At 45.7% G+C, this 17633-nt stretch overlaps 1 protein-coding gene across 1 annotated transcript in view; it reads right to left on the reverse strand.

Annotated features, from left to right (window-relative positions):
• The window catches only part of LOC122794876 (nuclear body protein SP140-like protein), a 619738-nt gene that overhangs the window by 391617 nt on the left and 210488 nt on the right, over positions 1-17633 (reverse strand). Inside the window, exon 9 of the mRNA XM_044063475.1 lies at positions 16670-16744. Within this exon, the coding sequence (XP_043919410.1) occupies positions 16670-16744 (75 nt within the window). The remainder of the gene's footprint in view (positions 1-16669; positions 16745-17633) is intronic.

A 17633-nucleotide genomic window follows, 5' to 3' on the forward strand; every position in this document is an offset into this window, starting at 1 on the left:
TAAGAAGATCTGTTCCGCTATTGAAGGATTCAGAGACCACTCATAAAGCATCAGGATCGATCTGCTGAGCCTGTCCGCTAGAATGTTGGACAGTCCTGGGATGTGCGTTGCCACCAGAAAGCAGCCAGTGGAGATAGTCCATTCCCACACTCTCATGGCCTTACGACATAAGGGATAAGATCGGATTCCCTCGCGACATAAGGGATAAGATCAGACTCCACCTTGTTTGTTGATTTAACAGACCACTGACATTGTCCGTCTGAATTGCAATCATTCCAAGAGGAAGATGAGCATGGAGGGTCTGCAACACAAGAACCGCTCTTATCTCTATAACACTGATGTGCAGAGAGGTCTCGGAAGGGGACCACATGCCTTGGACTGTCCTTTCTGAGCAGTGTCCCCCCAGTAGGGAAGCGTCCATGGAAGGTTTAACAGTGACCATTGAACCGCCAGTGTCTCCTGCAGTACCCTATAAATGCGTGCCATTGGAAGATTAATTGTGGCCGCCATGGAACCTAGAGCCCTTAACACTGCTTTGACTGTTGGTAAATGGGTCTGAAGAATACGTAAGACGTGTAACGTCAGGCTGTGTATCCTGCCTGACGCGAGGAACACCTTTGTTTGTGTCCAGCCGTGCCCCGATGAAATCTAAAATCTGAACCAGGTGAACAGCAAACTTGTTCATATGTATTCTAATGTCAAAATTGTTGGCTAGCTGAAGGAAGGAGTCCCCGGGCATGACATAGTAGATGCTTCAAAGGGGCAGGTACGCAGAGACCTGAATGTCCTTAAGCCTCAGGTGAGCAGCTACTGCAGTCATTACCTTGAACACGTGGGGGGCTGTGGTGAAACCAAAGGGGACGGCACAAAATTGGTACTGATTGTCTCCCAGCTGGAAGCGAAGGAATTTCTGAGAGCGCCTGTCCATCTTGATGTGATAGTACGCGTCCTGGAGGTCGATCGAGCACATCCGGTCTCTGCCCTGCAGACAGGGTAGGACAGACCATCTTGACCATCCGGAATTTTGTCTTGGTTACTGACAGGTTCAATTTGGACAGATCTAATATTGGTCTGAGGTCCCCCATCTTTTTTGGCACTAAAAAGAACCTGGAATAAACCCCGGATCCGGACTGGTCTGGGGGGACCGGTTGGAGGACTCATTTTCTTAGTAGTGAGTCTACCTGCACTGAACATTCGGGAGGGCTTTGTTGGATGGGGGGGGGTCCTTGAATGGCACGAAATATCCTCTGGATATGACTCGCAGCACCCACTGATCTGTAGTGATGGACTCCCGTGCTAGGGGGTGAAGCGACAACCCCCGGACTGCCTCCAGAGATGGACAGCCGACCAACACCTCAGGGCTGCTGCCTGGGTTTATCCAAGAAAGGTTCTTGGGACCCGAACTTCCTAGGACCCCCTCTGCCTCTAGGGTGGCGTCTATCATATTCCCCCTCTGCCTTTGGGGCAAGGGGAGTCCTGAGCGCCCCGGGAAAATGCTCAAGACTTGTGGAAAGTACACAAATGTAGATATTCGAGTGTATTCACTGTTGCAGTCATTACATTTGGGTTATCTGCCTGCAGGAAGCCCTCAGCCAGCCTGAATATCAAAGTCTTGGATTCCTGCGTCGGATGCCGTCTCTTCTTCCATGAAGTCAGGGGTATAAAACATGCAGCCAACGCCATTACATCATTTTTTCTTGCCACAGATGTCAGGTACCCACATAACGGGAAGCAATTATATGTTAGGTTACACCTCCAACAAAAAACAAATACACCAGAAAGCTTAAATACACCAAACAAGAAGGAAGATAAAGCCAAGAGATGTCGGGGGGGGGGGGGCTGGAGGGAGGGTAACCAGGATGCCCTCTGAGGAATTGCTTTAACAGGGGGTGAGAGAAGAGGGGTGGGTTCAGTATTATAATGTGCTGAAACATCTACATTTATGGTAAGTGTACACAACTGTACTATGTTCTTTGTGTTTCACTGTTACAGTCATTACATTTGGGTTGATTCCCAAAGCTAAGGAAGGGAGGAGAAATTTAGAGAGCATTAGGACCAGCTATTAAGCCTTGCAAGACTGCAAAGGCAAAACCAGCTGTGGATTTATAAAAAAATAGGCATGTGGTAATGCTTGGTGAAGGTATGTACAGAGCTCCAGGTAGCAGCTTCTAGGATGTCCCTGGGAGGGACTCCTCTGAGGAAGGCTGCAGAGGTAGATGTAGCCCTGGTAGAATGTGATCTTATCCCCTTTGGGGCAGGTTGTCCATGGTGCTTATATATAGCAGAAAAGAATGCAATGGGCTATCCATTTAGAAACGGTTTGCTTTGAAATGGCCTTCCCCTCTGCACCTGCAGCAAAGCCAACCAGCAGCTGTTCAGATTTTCTGAGGTGCTTAGTCCTGTCCAAATAAAATCTAAGTTGTCTGTGCACATCCAAAAAGTGCAGAATTCATTCTCCTTCGTTTTGTGGATTAGGAAAAAAGGTAGGCAAATGAATGGACTGATTAAGGGCCAGACTAGACACCACCTTGGGCATAAAAGGATTGGTCCTGAGGGAAACCATGTCAGCATGGAAGATAATGAAGGGCTCTCCACTGCCATGAGGGCCTGTAATTCAGACACTCTTCTTACTGAAGTGATGTCTAGAAGGAAGGTGGTTTTCCAAGAAAGGAATTTCAACTCTGCAGTTGCAGCTGGTTCAAATGGAGGGAGAGTGAGCTTTTCCAATACAAAGTTAAGGTCCCAGGCTGGAGTAGGGGCTCGCCTGGGGGGGGGTCTTCAATTTTTAGCCCCTCTGAGGAATTGCTTTAACAGGGGGTGAGAGAAGAGGGGTGGGTTCAGTATTACAATTTGCTGAAATTGCAGAGGCATGAAGTTTGATTGACAAGAAGGATAGGCCCTTGTGGAGCATTTCTGTTAAGTACTGAAGAATATGAGTGTAAACTGGGCAGCGTAGTGCCCATACCCTGGGTCTGGCTCCAGGAACAGCATCTTTTCCACTTTTCAGCATAGGATTTTCTAGTACTAGGTCTCCTTGCTTCCAGAATGACCTCTAGCACCTGCTTATTGAGGGATGCTACTGGAGAGCTCAAGGAATTAGCCAGGCTGCAAAGTTCAGGGTTTGAAGTTGAAGGTGCAGAATCTAAGTGCTGCTGGGACAGCAGGGAAGGTGTCTGAGGTAGGTGCCATGGATCCAGCAGTATCATGCTGTGCAAGAGGGGGTAACAGTGGTGGTGAGGCCAGTCTGGTGCAATAAGAATTGCCCTTGGTTTGTCCTGTTTGATCTTTAGCAGAACCTTCGAGAGGAGAGGCAGAAGGGGAAAAGCATAAACAGAGCGCCTTTCCCAGGTGAAGGACAGGGTATCCACTTTCCAAGCTGGACTGTGGGGAGTACTTGTGCAGAATTTGTCCAATTGGTAGTTTTGGGGGGAGGCAAACAGGTCTCTCTCTCGAGTCCCCCATTTGTTCCTCAAGAGGTTAAATATTTTTTGGTTCCAGTTTCCATTCGTGTGGGTGCATGAGATTTCTGCTTAGGTCGTCTGCCAGTGAATTTAGCTTGCCTGGCAGGAACTGAGCTTGTAGGTGCATGTGGTAGCTCAATGCTGTGTTCCACAGAGCCATGGCTAGTCGGCAGAGAGGGTATGAGTGGGGTCTCCCCTGCTTGTTTATGTACCACATAACTGTGGTGTTGTCTGTCTTTACCAATAATTGTCCTGGAAGGATGTGGTCCTTGAAGGCTGTCAGGTAATTCTGTACAGCTAACATTTCTTTTTGTTTGATATGCAGGTGCATCTGACTTTGGTTCCATTTGCCCTGAATGCACTGTCCTGCCAAGTGAGCCCCCTATGCATAGTCTGATGCGTCTGTAGTCAGGGTTTGGGCGGCAGGGGTTGATTGAAAGGGGGCCCCTTGTTGAGGTGGGCAGGCCTCTGCCCACCAAAGGAACTCTGCCTTTATACAAGGAATGATAGAAATCATCGTTTCCAGGTCCAGAGAATGTTGACACAATAGGCTTTTTAGATACCATTGTAGTTCTCATATGCAGTCTTGCATATGGAATTAATAGAATGCAAGCGGCCATGAACCCCAGGGCTTGCAAAATTTTCCTTGCAGATAGCTGGGTCTTTGTGGACAGTAGTTTGAAGTAGGCTGTCAAATAAACTTGTTTCTCAGCCGTGAGGTAAGCCATCTGGAAGTTGTGTTCAAGCTTGCTCCCAGGAATACAATCTGTTGGCAGGGTTCCAGATGAAATTTTTTAGTTTATGGTTTACCCAGGCGAGGTTAGAAGATTCTTTACAAATGCCAGATGTTTTAATAGCATGTCGGGCTTTCTGCCGGAATTAGACAATCGTCCAGGTATGGGTAAATCTGAATATTTCTTTGCCTGCAAAATGCAATGGCTGGAGCTAGACACTTTGTGAATACCCCGGGCGCAGTAGATAAGCCAAAGGGAAGTGCAGAGATGGATAGTGCATGGAGCCTGCTCTGAAGTGTAGGTATTTCATGCAAGATTCCCTTATTGGAACGTGCAGGTAAGCTTCCTTTAAGTCTAAGGTTGCCAACCAGGCATCTTTGCCTAGCATAGGAAGCAGCTTTTGAAGTGTTAGCATTTTGAATTTTGGGATTACCAAAAAGGTGTTTAGAATAGAGAGGTCCAGGATAGGACGCCAGGAGCCGTCATTCTGGGTACCAGGAAAAGTCTCGAGTAAAAACGTCCCACTTCTTCTGCTGGGACAGGTTGAATAGCCCTGATACTTAAGACAAAGAACCTGCTGTTGAGACTGCCCACTGATTTGGGGGTAGGTCTGGCCAACCGTTTGGGGTTGGTAAGGTGTGGAACTGGAATTGGCATTCTTGGAAATCTATATTTAAGACCCATTTGTCTTGGGTAATGAGTTCCCAGTTTTTTGCATGCAGGGCAAGCTTTCCTCCTAAGGGAGCAGGCAGTTGAGCAGGGCTTGGAAGAGTTAAGGTTAAGTCAGTGACATTATTCCATAGGGGGTGTCTTACTACTTCCAGCTTTGGAAGTGGGAGCCCCCCACTGCTTAGGCCTGTGTGCAGCCCGAGACTGTAACCTAGGTGGTCTGCTGTTCCTGGGTTTGAACTGAGAAGGCCTGGAAGAGACTGGAAAGAACCAATTCTTAAAAGGCCAATGCCTACCAAATCTGGGAGGCTGTACTTGCAGGAAATCTAACAGTTTGCACAGATACAGCTTTTTCCTCCATCTTTTTAAGGACTTCTGCCTTGTTGCCAAACAGGTGGTCTTGGTTTAAGGGAGCATCCAGTAATTTAGCTTTAACATGATCTGTCAAATTTTGCACCTTAAGCCAAGTATGCCTTCCAAGTACAGACCCAGTGACAGCAGCCCTGCAAGATGCTTCTAAAGAGTCAAAACCACATTGCAAAGTATGTTTACCAACTTGTTCAGCAGAATGCATTAAATCCTGTAATTCTTTATGTTCAGCGCAGTCAGGAATAAACATAATTTTCTGTTTTAGTAGTCCCATAATATGCTGATACTTTAACATATGAAACTGGCAATTTAAGGCCCTAATGGCCAAAGTAGCATAAGTGTATACCTTCTTATCCCATCTGTCCAAGGCCCTGTAATATCTAGAGGGGGCAGGGTTTTTGGCAGAAGTAGCCTTAGTGCCCTTTGGTCCTTGGAAAATGGTCTCTGGATCCGCAGTAGGATTCTTGAAGAGGAACTTGAGTCAGGTACTCTAATACCGGTCAGGTTTTCTGGGAGCTGGAGGTAAAGTGTATGGGGCCAGGCTAGATTCCAAGAAGGCATCATCTACAATGTCCAGAACAGGAGGGATAGCTAAAGGCTTGTGTTGAGGGAGGAATAAGAATTCCCTAAGAATCTTTTGGAGTCAGAGTAATCCTGGCTTTCCCAGTGGAAATGCTCCCCAAGAGTGTGCAAGGTTTCACCAAAAGAAAAATTTTCTGGAGGGGAAGCAGAGGGAATGGAGTCCCCTGCATAAGAATTCTCATAGGTAGATAAGGGCAAACCCTGGTAATCGGAAGAAACACAAATTTCAGAATCCTGATCAGAAGGAAAATCAGTTCTAGGTCTCAGGGGGAAAGGCTGGCTTCCCCCAATTAAAGTAATAATGTCTTCAGCCATTCTAAGCATTTGTTTTTTAGGCATATGGGCCTGACAATGCGGTTTGGATGTTGGTTTTCTAGGCGTGGATAGAGTTTTAGGCCTTGATGAAGAAAATGGCGTCCATTTAAAATGCAAATCTGTAGACCTGAATACACCCTCAGAAGCCGGTGCCTGCACAGCGGCTCCGGACCCATCCAAGGTAGAGACATCCATAGGTTCCGTAGTCTAAGAAGCATCTCGCGGCATACTGGATTCTGAATGGGTCTCAGTAGAGGCCTGCAGGGTATCAGTGGCTGCGAAAGCACCTCACTGAGTAACGGCTATGCGGTGTCTTTATCCTTGCGTTTTTTTCAGAATATCGGTAGTCGGATGGTTTACCAAAGCCATTTCCGGATAAACAGAGTACCAAAATAATTTGCTGCGAAAATAAACAGATGACAAATAGTTCGAGGGCTGAATAAAGCACAGAACGACAGTGAGGGATGTCGTGGTGTGAGCCTAAGCAAGGAATGCAGTATGAATGAAAATGTTTGAGGTATTTGCTTTCCACAGGTAAGACAATTGTTAACTTTTACTGACATCAGTTAAGAGCAAGACAAAGGATCCCCAATGGGGTACTTAGCTTTTTTCCAAGACTTCGGTCCTGAAACTCGAAAATGAAAAAGTACAGTTTTGTACCTACCATAAATGTAGATGTCCGATAGGTATGCATCTGCAGTCATAACATATGGGTTGTCCTGCCTCAGGCAGCCCTTCGGTCGGCCGGATTCCAAAGTCTGGGTCTGGCCTCGGCTGATGTCGCACTTTCCCCGACGTCAGAGCATCTGGGGTATAAAACCATCAGCCGACGCCATTTTCCTCAGTTTTTCTTGCCCCAGATGCCAGGTGCCCTCTAGGAAGGCTAAATTTGGATAAATGCTGAAAAGTTCCAAACATTTGCAAATTATATACATGAATAAACAAATACACCATAACAGATTCCCCCAGCTAGCTAAAAGAGGGGTAATCACCCTAGGAATACCACAGAGGGGAAGGAGGGAGGGTAATCCTGACTGCAGATGCATACCTATCGGACATCTACATTTATGGTAGGTACAAAACTGTACTATGTCCTTCAAGGATGCATCTGCAGTCATAACATATGGGTAGAATACCACAGCCAATCTGGGGGAGGAGGTACTAAGAGAAGGATGGTGTAGTTAAGATCCCCTGCAGGACTGCAGTTGCAAACCCTGCTCTGGATCTAGAGTATAACGGTGGATTGTAATGCTTGGCAAATGTATGCACGGAGCTCCAAGTAGCAGCTTCTAAAATGTCCTTGGTAGCCACCTCCCGAAGGAAAGCTGTAGTGGTGGCCGTGGCCCTCGTGGAGTGAGGCCTGATATTTTCAGGAACTGTCTTTCCATGAAAGGAGTAGCAAAAGCGAATGCAATTTCCTATCCATTTTGAAATTGTCTGTTTGGAAATTGCTCTTCCTTGCACCCCAGTTGTATATGCTACAAAAAGTTGGTCAGTTTTTCTGCTAGTTTTCATTCTGTCCAAATAGTAGCGTAGTTGTCGGTGTATATCCAGGGTGTGCAAAAGTTTTCCCCTTTATTCTGTGGATTAGGGAAGAACGTAGGCAAGTGAATAGCTTGGTTCAAGGATACCCTAGATACCACCTTTGGCATGAAAGTAGGATTGGTTCTTAGTGACACACTATCCTGGTGAAAAATAAGAAAAGGCTGCACTGCCATTAACGCTTGTAACTCAGATACTTTTCTTGCTGAAGTGATTGCCAGAAGGAATGCAGTTTTCCAAGATAGAAACTGTAGATCCGCTGATGCTGCTGGTTCAAAAGGAGGTAGTGTCAGTTTTTCCAGCACAAAATTGAGATCCCAGGCAGGTAGAGGGGGTGTTATTGGAGGTTTTAACATTTATGATCCCTCTCAGAAATTGTCTGAGGAGAGGGTGTGAGAAGATGGGTGGATCCACATTGTATTCTGCTGATATTGCTGAAGCATGAATCTTAATGGAAGAATAACACAGGCCATTGTGGAACAATTCTGCTAAGTATTCTAGGATATGCGCTAGGTTTGCCACTGTGACATCTGTGCCCTTTGATGTGCTCCAAATGAGAAATCTCTTCCATTTAGCTGAGTATGTCTTCCTTGTGGAAGGCCTGCGAGCCTCCAGGATAATGTCCTTCACCCTCTGAGATAAAACAGTTTGATTGGAATTTACGGAATTTTCCAGGCAGTTAGCTGCAATGTTTTCAAGTTGGGATGCAGGGTCTTGAAATTGTTCTGCGTTAGAAGAGGAGGCCATAGGGGGAGAGGCCATGAATTTGCCTGAGACATGCTTCTCAGTAGTGGGTACCAGTGTTGTCTTGGCCAGTCTGGAGCTATTAGTATCACTTTTGGCTGTTCCTCCCTGATCTTCAGTAGAACCTTGTACATCAATGGGAGAGGTGGGAAGGCATATACTGTTAGGGCATTCCAGCTGAAAGAGAGAGAGTCCACCCTCCAAGCTTGTGGATGGTATGTCCTTGAGCAGAATGTCTTCAGTTGGTGGTTGAGTGGGGAGGCGAACAGATCCATCTCCGGCATTCCCCATGTCTTTGTTATGAGTTTGAAGATGTCTGGGTGCAGCATCCATTCGTGTGCATCCATGGTAGTTCTGCTTAAGCTGTCCGCTAGTGCATTTTCTTTTCCTGGCACGAACTGGGCCTGCAGTTGGATATTGAGATTCAGGCATAGATCCCACAGATTCATAGCCATCCGGCATAGAGGGTAGGAATGTGTGCCTCCCTGTTTGTTTATGTACCACATGACCGTGGTGTTGTCTGTCCTTATTAACAGATGTCCTTGTTGGAGGAAGGGTTTGAATGCCTCAATTGCATGCCTCACTGCCAGCATTTCCTTTTGGTTTATGTGCATGCTTAGCTGCCCTTGAGGCCATAGGCCTTGGATACATTTGTCCTCCATGTGTGCTCCCCATCTTCGGTCTGAGGAGTCCGTGGTGATGGTCTGCCTTGTTCTTGGTTTGTTGAAAGGCAACCCTCTGTTGGACTGGCAGGCCTGAGCCCACCACAGGAATTCCTTTTGAAGGCATGGAATGATTGGTATCATGGTTTCTAAACTGTGACTGTGTTGAGACCATACACTCCTTAGGTACCATTGTAATTTCCTCATATGCAGCCTGGCATGTGGGATTAAAATTATGCAAGATGCCATGTAACCCAGGGCCTGCAGGATTTTCCTTGCAGTAAGCTGAGTTTGTCTTGTCAGAATCATGAAGTAATCTGGAAGTTGTTTTTGTTTTCTTCTGTGAGAAAAGCCATCTGGGTGTTTGTGTCCAGATCTGCACCCAAAAGGTTATCCTTTGGGATGGTACTAGTCTTGACTTTTGGATGTTGACTGTGTATCCCAAGGTCTGTAGCAGGTGTATGGCATAGGCCAAGTCCTTTAACAATTTTTTCTTGTTGTCCGCTTGTATTAGGCAGTCGTCCAGGTATGGATAAAGTTGAATTCCCTGTAGTCTGCAATGTGCAATTACTGATGCCAGGCATTTCGTGAATACTCTGGGCGCAGTAGATAAGCCAAAGGGCAATGCTGAGAATTGATAATGCTCTGATCCTGCAAGAAATCTGAGCTGTCTTCTGCAATTTGGTCGGATAGGGACGTGCAGGTATGCCTCCTTGAGATCTAGAGTCACCAGCCAAGACTCCTTGCCCAACATGGGAAGAAGTTGCTGTAGGGTCAGCATTTTGAATTTTGGCACAATGAGAGAAGTGTTCAGTGCGGACAGGTCGAGAATAGGCCTCCATTGGTTTTCTTTTCTTGGTACAAGGAATTTTCTGGAGTAAATCCCTTGGTCTTGTTCTGAACATGGTACCTTTTCTATAGCTTTCATCTGAAGTAAATTGCTGATTTGTCTTAAAGCCTCTGCCTTCCGATTTGGTGGAAGGGTTGGCATTCCGCTTCTTTTTGGCAAAGTGTGGAAGTGAAACCTGTATCCTTTGTCTATTATTTGCAATGTCCATGTATCCTTTGTAATGCAATGCCAGTTTTTTGAGAATAAAGCCAGCTTTCCACCCAAGGGTGCTTCCAGTTGATCCCTGGTAGGCGGAATCAAAGTCAAGTCATTGGGTCTGTCCTGTAGTAGTGGTTGTAGCTGTAGCTGTTGCACTACTGCTCTGGTTGGCAGGCTGCCATTGACTGCCTCTGTAGGAGCCCTTCGATTGACCTCTGCCTCTAGGGCGCCTGTTCCTGCCTCTCTGGGCTCTATTAGAGTCTGGAAAGGACCAATTCTTTGTAGGTCAGTTTCTGCTGAATCTCGGTGGTTGAACTTGCAGGAAATCTTTAACTGTTTGCACAGATTTTGCTTTTTCTTCAACCTTTTTTAGAATCTCCTGTGCAGGGGAGCCAAATAAATTTTGTTTCTCCATTGGAGCATCGAGGAGTTTAGCTTTGACATGGTCCGGCAAAGATTGCTCCTTCAGCCAGGCATGCCTACGAACTGCCCCAGTCATAGCTGATCTAAATGAAGCCTCCAGTGCATCATAGCCACATTTTAAGAAATGACTACTAACCTGTTGCGAATTATGTACCAAATCCTGAAGGGATTTATGGTCTAAGGGTTCAGAAGAAAGTTTCTTATTCAGTTCATCTAACAAATACTCTTGGTACTGTATCATATGGAATTGACAGTTTAATGCCCTGGCAGAAAGAGTTGCAGATGTATACACCTTCTTTCCCCATCTCTCTAAAGCTCTAGATTCTCTTTCAGAGGGTAGGGGATTTTTGGCAGTAGCGGCTGCAACCCCTTTAGGGCCCTGAGAAATAGTTTCTGGGTCTGCAGCATGGGCTTTATACAGATGGAAATGAGAATCCGGGACCCTGTAAAATCTGTCAGGTTTGGCAAGGGCCGGAGGAAGAGTATCAGGGGCTGTACTGACATCATTGTACACATCATCAATTACATTTAGAACAGGAGGTATAGCTAAGGGCCTATGCTGAGGCAAATGCAAAAAGGTCCTTAATCTTTTTCTAGAATCAGAGAAATCCTGACCTTGCCATTGAAAGTGCTCTCTCATGGAGTGTAAAGTCTCCCCAAAGGAAAACTCTTCAGGAGGGGAGGCCGAAGGGATAGATTCCTCTGCATCTGAATCCTCATAAGGCGAGTAAGCCCCTTCCTGGTGGTCTGACAAGTCAGATCCATCTGTGGAATCATCTGAGGAGTGTGGTTCAGAGGGGTCAGTCCTGTGCCTTTTGTCTGGAGGAGATTGAGAGGCGCTGTCTGGGTGAGGTTGTGAACCCCTAATTAACGGGATAAGGTCCTCAGCAAGGCTGAGGATCTGTGAACTAGAGGAAGGCCTCTGGGATGTAGATTTGGCAGGCAAAGCTTTTGAAAGTTTGGCAGCTTTAGCCCTAGAAAAGGCCTTAATGGACATAGAAGCTGGGGGCCTAGCTGCCCCACGTGCAGGGGTAGCAATGTCCAAAGGTATGGTGTCGGACAATTCCTGAACACTAGCTTCGGTAGGTAGTTCTGAAGCCGACTCAGCCGGGGCCTCTCGGGCCTCGGTGGTCGGAAGTATGGTTTCGGAAGAAGGAATCGCCGAGGACTCTGTTTCGGCCGAAACCGAGACACTCTCTGTAGGCCTAGCCGTGGTTTCAGCCGAAACCGCGGGCCGCGAGTGTCGGTCCTTTTCCTTGCGGTTTTTGATCATATGCAAAGTCGGAGTCTCCGACGGCATTTTATAAGCAAAAGCGGCTCCAAAAAATTCCTCTGCAAACTCCGACCGACGTCTAAGAGTTCGTCGGTTGAAGGAGGCACAGGCTAAACAGGCCGATATGTCGTGGTCTGGGCCAAAGCAAGGAAGGCAGTAAGAATGGAAATCCTTATGAGGTATTTGTTTCCCACAAGTTAAACAATTATTTACTTTGTCTGACATCGGCTGAGGCAAGAAAGAGTCCCCAACGGGGTACTTAGCTTTTTTCAAAGTCTTCGGTAGCTGAAATCACTGGATCTGACCGACTGGCACTTGCGAACAGCTTCTGCTTCGGGCACCGCGCGGCAAGAAAGACTGAGGAAAATGGCGTCGGCTGATGCTTTTATACCCCACACGCTCTGACATCGGGGAAAGTGAGACATCAGCCGAGGCCAGACCCAGACTTTGGAATCCGGCCGACCGAAGGGTTGCCTGAGGCAGGACAACCCATATGTTATGACTGCAGATGTATCCTTGAAGGACATTTTCAGGAGTCCGCCGACAGGCACTTGTGAACTGCTTCTGCTTCAGGCACTGCGCTACAAGAAAGACTGATGTAATAGCGTTGGCTTCATGTTTTATACCCCTGACGTCATGGAAGAAGAGACAGCATCCAAAGCAAGAATCCAAGACTGATATTCAGGCCGGCTGAGGGCTACCTGCAGACGGATAATCCAAATGTAACAACTGCAACAGTGAAACACGAATAACATCCACTTCTTCTGGCCTTGCTGGTTGCTGGAAAAGGACCTTTGAGGCGGTAAGAAGCAGATCCCGATAGCAGACAGCGTCTTCCCGCCCTTCTCGCTCTGGACCAAAGTCTCTCTGACAGTCTTCCCAAGAAGGGAAGAACCAAAGAGACACCTTGAAGAGCTCCAAGAACGGACATTAAGCGGAGCCAGGCATGGTGCCGAATGGCAACGCCTGACCCCGCCTGTGCGGCTCCCTCTGTGGCATGGGAAAGCAAATGCATAGTCGTGTTGGCTACAGATTTTTAGGGTGGCCATTTGTGCAAATGTCTTCCTGTCATCTGTCAACATGGAACCAGGGGTCGACTCCGTGACTTCCTTTACCAGATCTCTCTGGAGTAAAAATACGTGCGCCATGTAGTTCAGCGCCCTCACACAGAAGATTGCTGAAACAAACTTGCTTCCCAAAACGATCCAACGCTCTACTCCCGGTCAGGCGGATGGACTGTGGAACACTCCTGGACGAGCTCCTTTTTGGTGGCCGCCACCAACATAGCATCTACAGGGGACCCCTTGGGCCAGTGTAACTTGTCCAAGGTGGGGCTTAAGATTTTGTCCGGGCACTTGGGTATTGGCTATAAGGTGCCCGGCTCCTTCCACACCCTAGATGTTATCAAATCCATAAGTGGATCAGCAGGAGGGGGCACCCAAGAGGTAGATGGGCGAGAGCCAAATGCCTCCAGAAACAGACTTGTCAAAGGTTGGTTTTGGGGTAGACCACCCCCCCCTTTGGTGAAGGATCTCCACAGCGTCTCCAAAGGAGACATCCTCGGGGGGGGGGGGTCTTGGGGAATGTCCCTCATCATCCAAGCCATTGTCTTCAGTGAGGGACTCAGGAGGAGAGTCCAAGTGCTTCCTTTTAGACGTATGCTTCCAAGTGGGCACCCTTAGGGGGACTGTCTGGGGAGATATCACAAGCAGGTTGTTCCAAGGGAGGAACTTGCTGGGGCACTATGGCTACAGGCAGTCCCTGAGAGGGCAAGATGGTCAGAACCACACAAGGCCAGGGGGGTCTGGACAGACTTCAAAGAAGAAATGGTCAGAGGTCTCTAGCCTGTGAAAACCCTCTCCACCACGTCGAATGCCAAGGGGGGGGGGGGCAAACCTCCTGGGCTGACAGAGCGGAAGCCGCTCCCCCATGATCTGACCGGGGAGCCAGAGCCGAGATGCCGAGCTGAATGCTTCTGTCTAACAAGCTCGGAACAGAGAGCACCCCCTTGGATCAGACCCAGAGGCTACGGAAACAGGCTTAACCTTCGGCGGGTGATCGGCCTCCGACAAGCTGTCTAGGGGATCAGTCCTTCTTGGCTTTATCCCCTTCCCAGGGCCTTTTGGCAGGAGGGTGAGTCCCAGAGGCCATGAAAGGGGAAGACAAACCAGCAGCCACTGATTTCCCAGCAGGGGACAATTGGGACCGCAGTCCCAATAAATGAGGGCAACAGGCCCTTAAGGATCAGTTTGTCCTTACATGGCCTGGGATTAAACACAGCGCACATAGGACAGGGGGACTGGAGATGAGCCACCCCCAAACAAACCACACACAGTGTGGCCATCAGCTGGAGAAAGCTTATGACCACACACTGTGCACCTTTTGAAGCCAGGCATAGGGGCATCTGCCATGCCTTTGCCGGCCCAACACACACAGACACACAGAAAGAGAGAAGTGGGAGGAAAAATAGCAAAGCCCAAGAACTATTTTTTTTGCTACGGAGAACCCAGAGAAAGTATAGAAAAAGGTAGAAGAGAAATTAGAGATAGAAAAGCCAAAAAAAGGGAACCAATTACTGTTCAAAAACACTCCTAAATGCTCTGGAGCTCGGCCCAAGCTGCTTCCTCTCAGGCGGCAAACGAGATCTGAAGGGAGCAGGGAGATGGGGACATTATGGGTAAGGGGAGGAGCATGGAGCTCAGAGACGTAGCTGGAAAATACAGCAGTGTCAGATCCGATGTGGATCCAAAGACCCACAGGTTGAAGAGCAAATGAAGTAAACTACTTCAGATCCAAGATTCTTTGTGAATCAAAGAAATTATTTTTAAGTTCTGGAATATGTTTGCCCTGATGCCCAACACATTCAGTTTTTTAATATTCCTTTAAAAGGTTAGTTATAGGAGAGGTGCCAACCTTAACTTATTTGAGAATGCATCACGAGTTAATAACTTCACACCACATAAAAATAAGGGTACTTTCAGATGTGGCATTTGCGCACAGTGTTGAATGGTGGTCAATAACAGTGATAAGCTTGGATAAGTTTATTCCTACTGAAGGATACCATAATTGTGCCTCTAAAAGAATAGTATACATGGCATATTGTACCATCTGTTATGCATTCTATATAGAGGCACAATTGTGGTATCCTTCAGTAGGAAGAAACTTATCCAAGCTTATCACTGTTATTGACCACCATCCAACCATCCATGGTCTTAGAGAATATATGAGCACTTGTATGATTTTAAACAGGTGCAAAGACACCAATGCCCTGTACAGACATCATTTAGTTTGTCCTTCAGCCAGATTTAAATTCTGGGTGATACAGCATGTTCAGATTCCAGAAAAGGGATGGCGACCGCGAAACCAGGTTGGCATACCAAGAGATATGACAAATGTTTTTTGATGCCTGTGTAAATCCTCGTTTAAATGACCACCTTTCTATAGTTCCTGCCTTGAAACTGAAAGCAAACACTTTCTAACATCTTTGTCATGTTTAGGAGATTCTATACACTTCTGTAAATATTTGTGTACATACATTTTTGTAAATATTTGTACATATTTTTACCAAATTGCGTTGTGCATATATGTGTATATATGTTAAACAAGCGTATACAAGTTTCTGTGATGTTTCTTTAAATTTTCAAACATTGTGTAATTAACTTACAGCCACTCACATTCAGGTTTTGACTAACTGTTTGTGGTAATACACCATTCCGATGAAGTTTCCGTGGGTGAAACCAAAGTGCTTATTTGGTGTAGACATTTTGTATTAAAGTTTATACCATATTGGTTTGGCTTGGCTTTGTCTTTGCCTACAGGTGTATGGACATTTATTGGCTTTCTTTTCTGCACTGCTGTGGAATTTTGGCATTTGTATTTACAGCATTTCCTGTGGTTGCTAGTATTTTTTAAAAAAGTTTTACAAACTGCATGAAGTCAGTTTGATATCTTGTGTTTTTAATATAAGATCTGAATATTTTACTAATGAATTAATGTGACTTAATATTGTTACATGATTTAACTGCATTATAAATTGCAGGTATGGAGATGGTATATTTTTTCTCATGAAGTCCTGAATCAATGTATGGGATGAATACGTTTTCTTCAGTTTCATTCCAGCTGAGGTGTGGTATTGCGCGAGACCTTTTAAATTTAGAAACTCGTTTAACCTTGGCACACCTTTTCTTGGGACTAAACAATCTTAAGCCTATTGCTCTGCTATTCTTTTGGTGTTCTGTCTATGGTGCCCTGCAACCAAAGCTTCTATTGTAGGCATGGAACATAATACGTCTTTGTTCCTTGTGAACTAGTGGGATACCCAATAACTTTTTTAAAGAACTGAAGCCTCTATTTTCGAATTTTCAGTATCCATTTTTTAGTGTAATGTTTTCATCACATTTCTACAAAGAGCTGGTGCCCCCTTAACTCATATGGGGCTGTGGGAAGAGGACACGAGTTCGGAGATTGATCAAAGTGCTGGGTGGCGTCACAGCTGGTCACTGTCCGTTTCAGCCCTAAGGGTTCACCTTAGGATCTTGCTTGTCATTTCCTCTTATTCTGGCCTTTCTTACACTAACATTTATGAACCAGCACTATCGACTCATGTATGAAAGCAACATTCTATAACACATCCAATCACATACAACTTTCAAACACTTGCATTTGGTAAATTTAAATTTCAGAGGCACCATTCATTTTGGAAGAATAAAACACACCTGTATTGAGTAAATGTCATATGCACTGGGCAATAACTATTTTGTCCAATACTGGTAGACTCCAAATTTTAGTTTTAACATTTCTAGTACATTAATACTGCTGTGCTTCATTAGCCCACAAACTGTACTTACAGTTTCACGGGGATCTCGTACGAACACAGAACTTTCTTCCTGGATATAAAGTTTGAGCAGTAAATATTCACATTTCTGTAAGGCAAAAATGCATTTCTGTAAACTAGCAGATACAGCAGAAACAGGTCTTGTAAGAACATACCTAAACTATGTGCTTGTTTTGCAGATTAAAACAATCTATACTGCAAAACATTTTGCAACTTACATTAAATGGGAATATTGCAATGCATGCTAGACATCAGTTATAGAAATGACCTTCCAAAACAGCAACCTACATATTCAGCATTTCGGATATCAACTCCAGCATTTGAACTATCAAGTCCTTATTGTCTGCACAAGCCACTTTAGATTCTTCTAAACAGGGAATATCACTCCTTTCCAGCCACTGTTCTTTATCTGCATCCATTCACCAACCCCTTATTCCCATTTATGAAAATAGAGTTGGGACGTCACTTCAACAGTGACAATCTATAGCCAAGGTTTACAGAAACTAAAGAAGGCGTCTAAGGCTGCAGTCCCCAATTAAAATTATGGGACCAAAGCTGGAGACAAACATTTCCGAATAGTCAGTGGTCTTCATGTTTCTTTGCAGTTCAAGTACTTTGCCAAAAATTTTCTATAGTGATAAGAAGGAATTCTAAAACTGAGGAAAATGAAACTGATAACCCAATTTATCAGATTAAAAGTTCAGTCTTTTCTCTTAAGGTACAAAAATATTAAGGGCTTTTTGGTACCAAGTGTCTGCCAATATGGTGATTCAAAGGGAGTATGAGACATTGGGCCAAAACTGATTAACAGTACACTATTGACTATGGGACAGTGACTAAAATCTCTGTTAACTGCTTCCAGACACTGAAGCTATAGTGTTTTGTCAGAAGGCATTAGCCAACATTAATGTTGCAGAACAAAACTGCTGACAGAAAGTTACTTTTAACTTGGTTGTCCAGCTCTTTCCAAACACCTA

Source organism: Protopterus annectens, chromosome 2.part1 (genome assembly GCF_019279795.1).
Source record: "Protopterus annectens isolate FY-2018-M chromosome 2.part1, PAN1.0, whole genome shotgun sequence".
Classification (NCBI taxonomy): Eukaryota; Metazoa; Chordata; order Ceratodontiformes; family Protopteridae; genus Protopterus; species Protopterus annectens.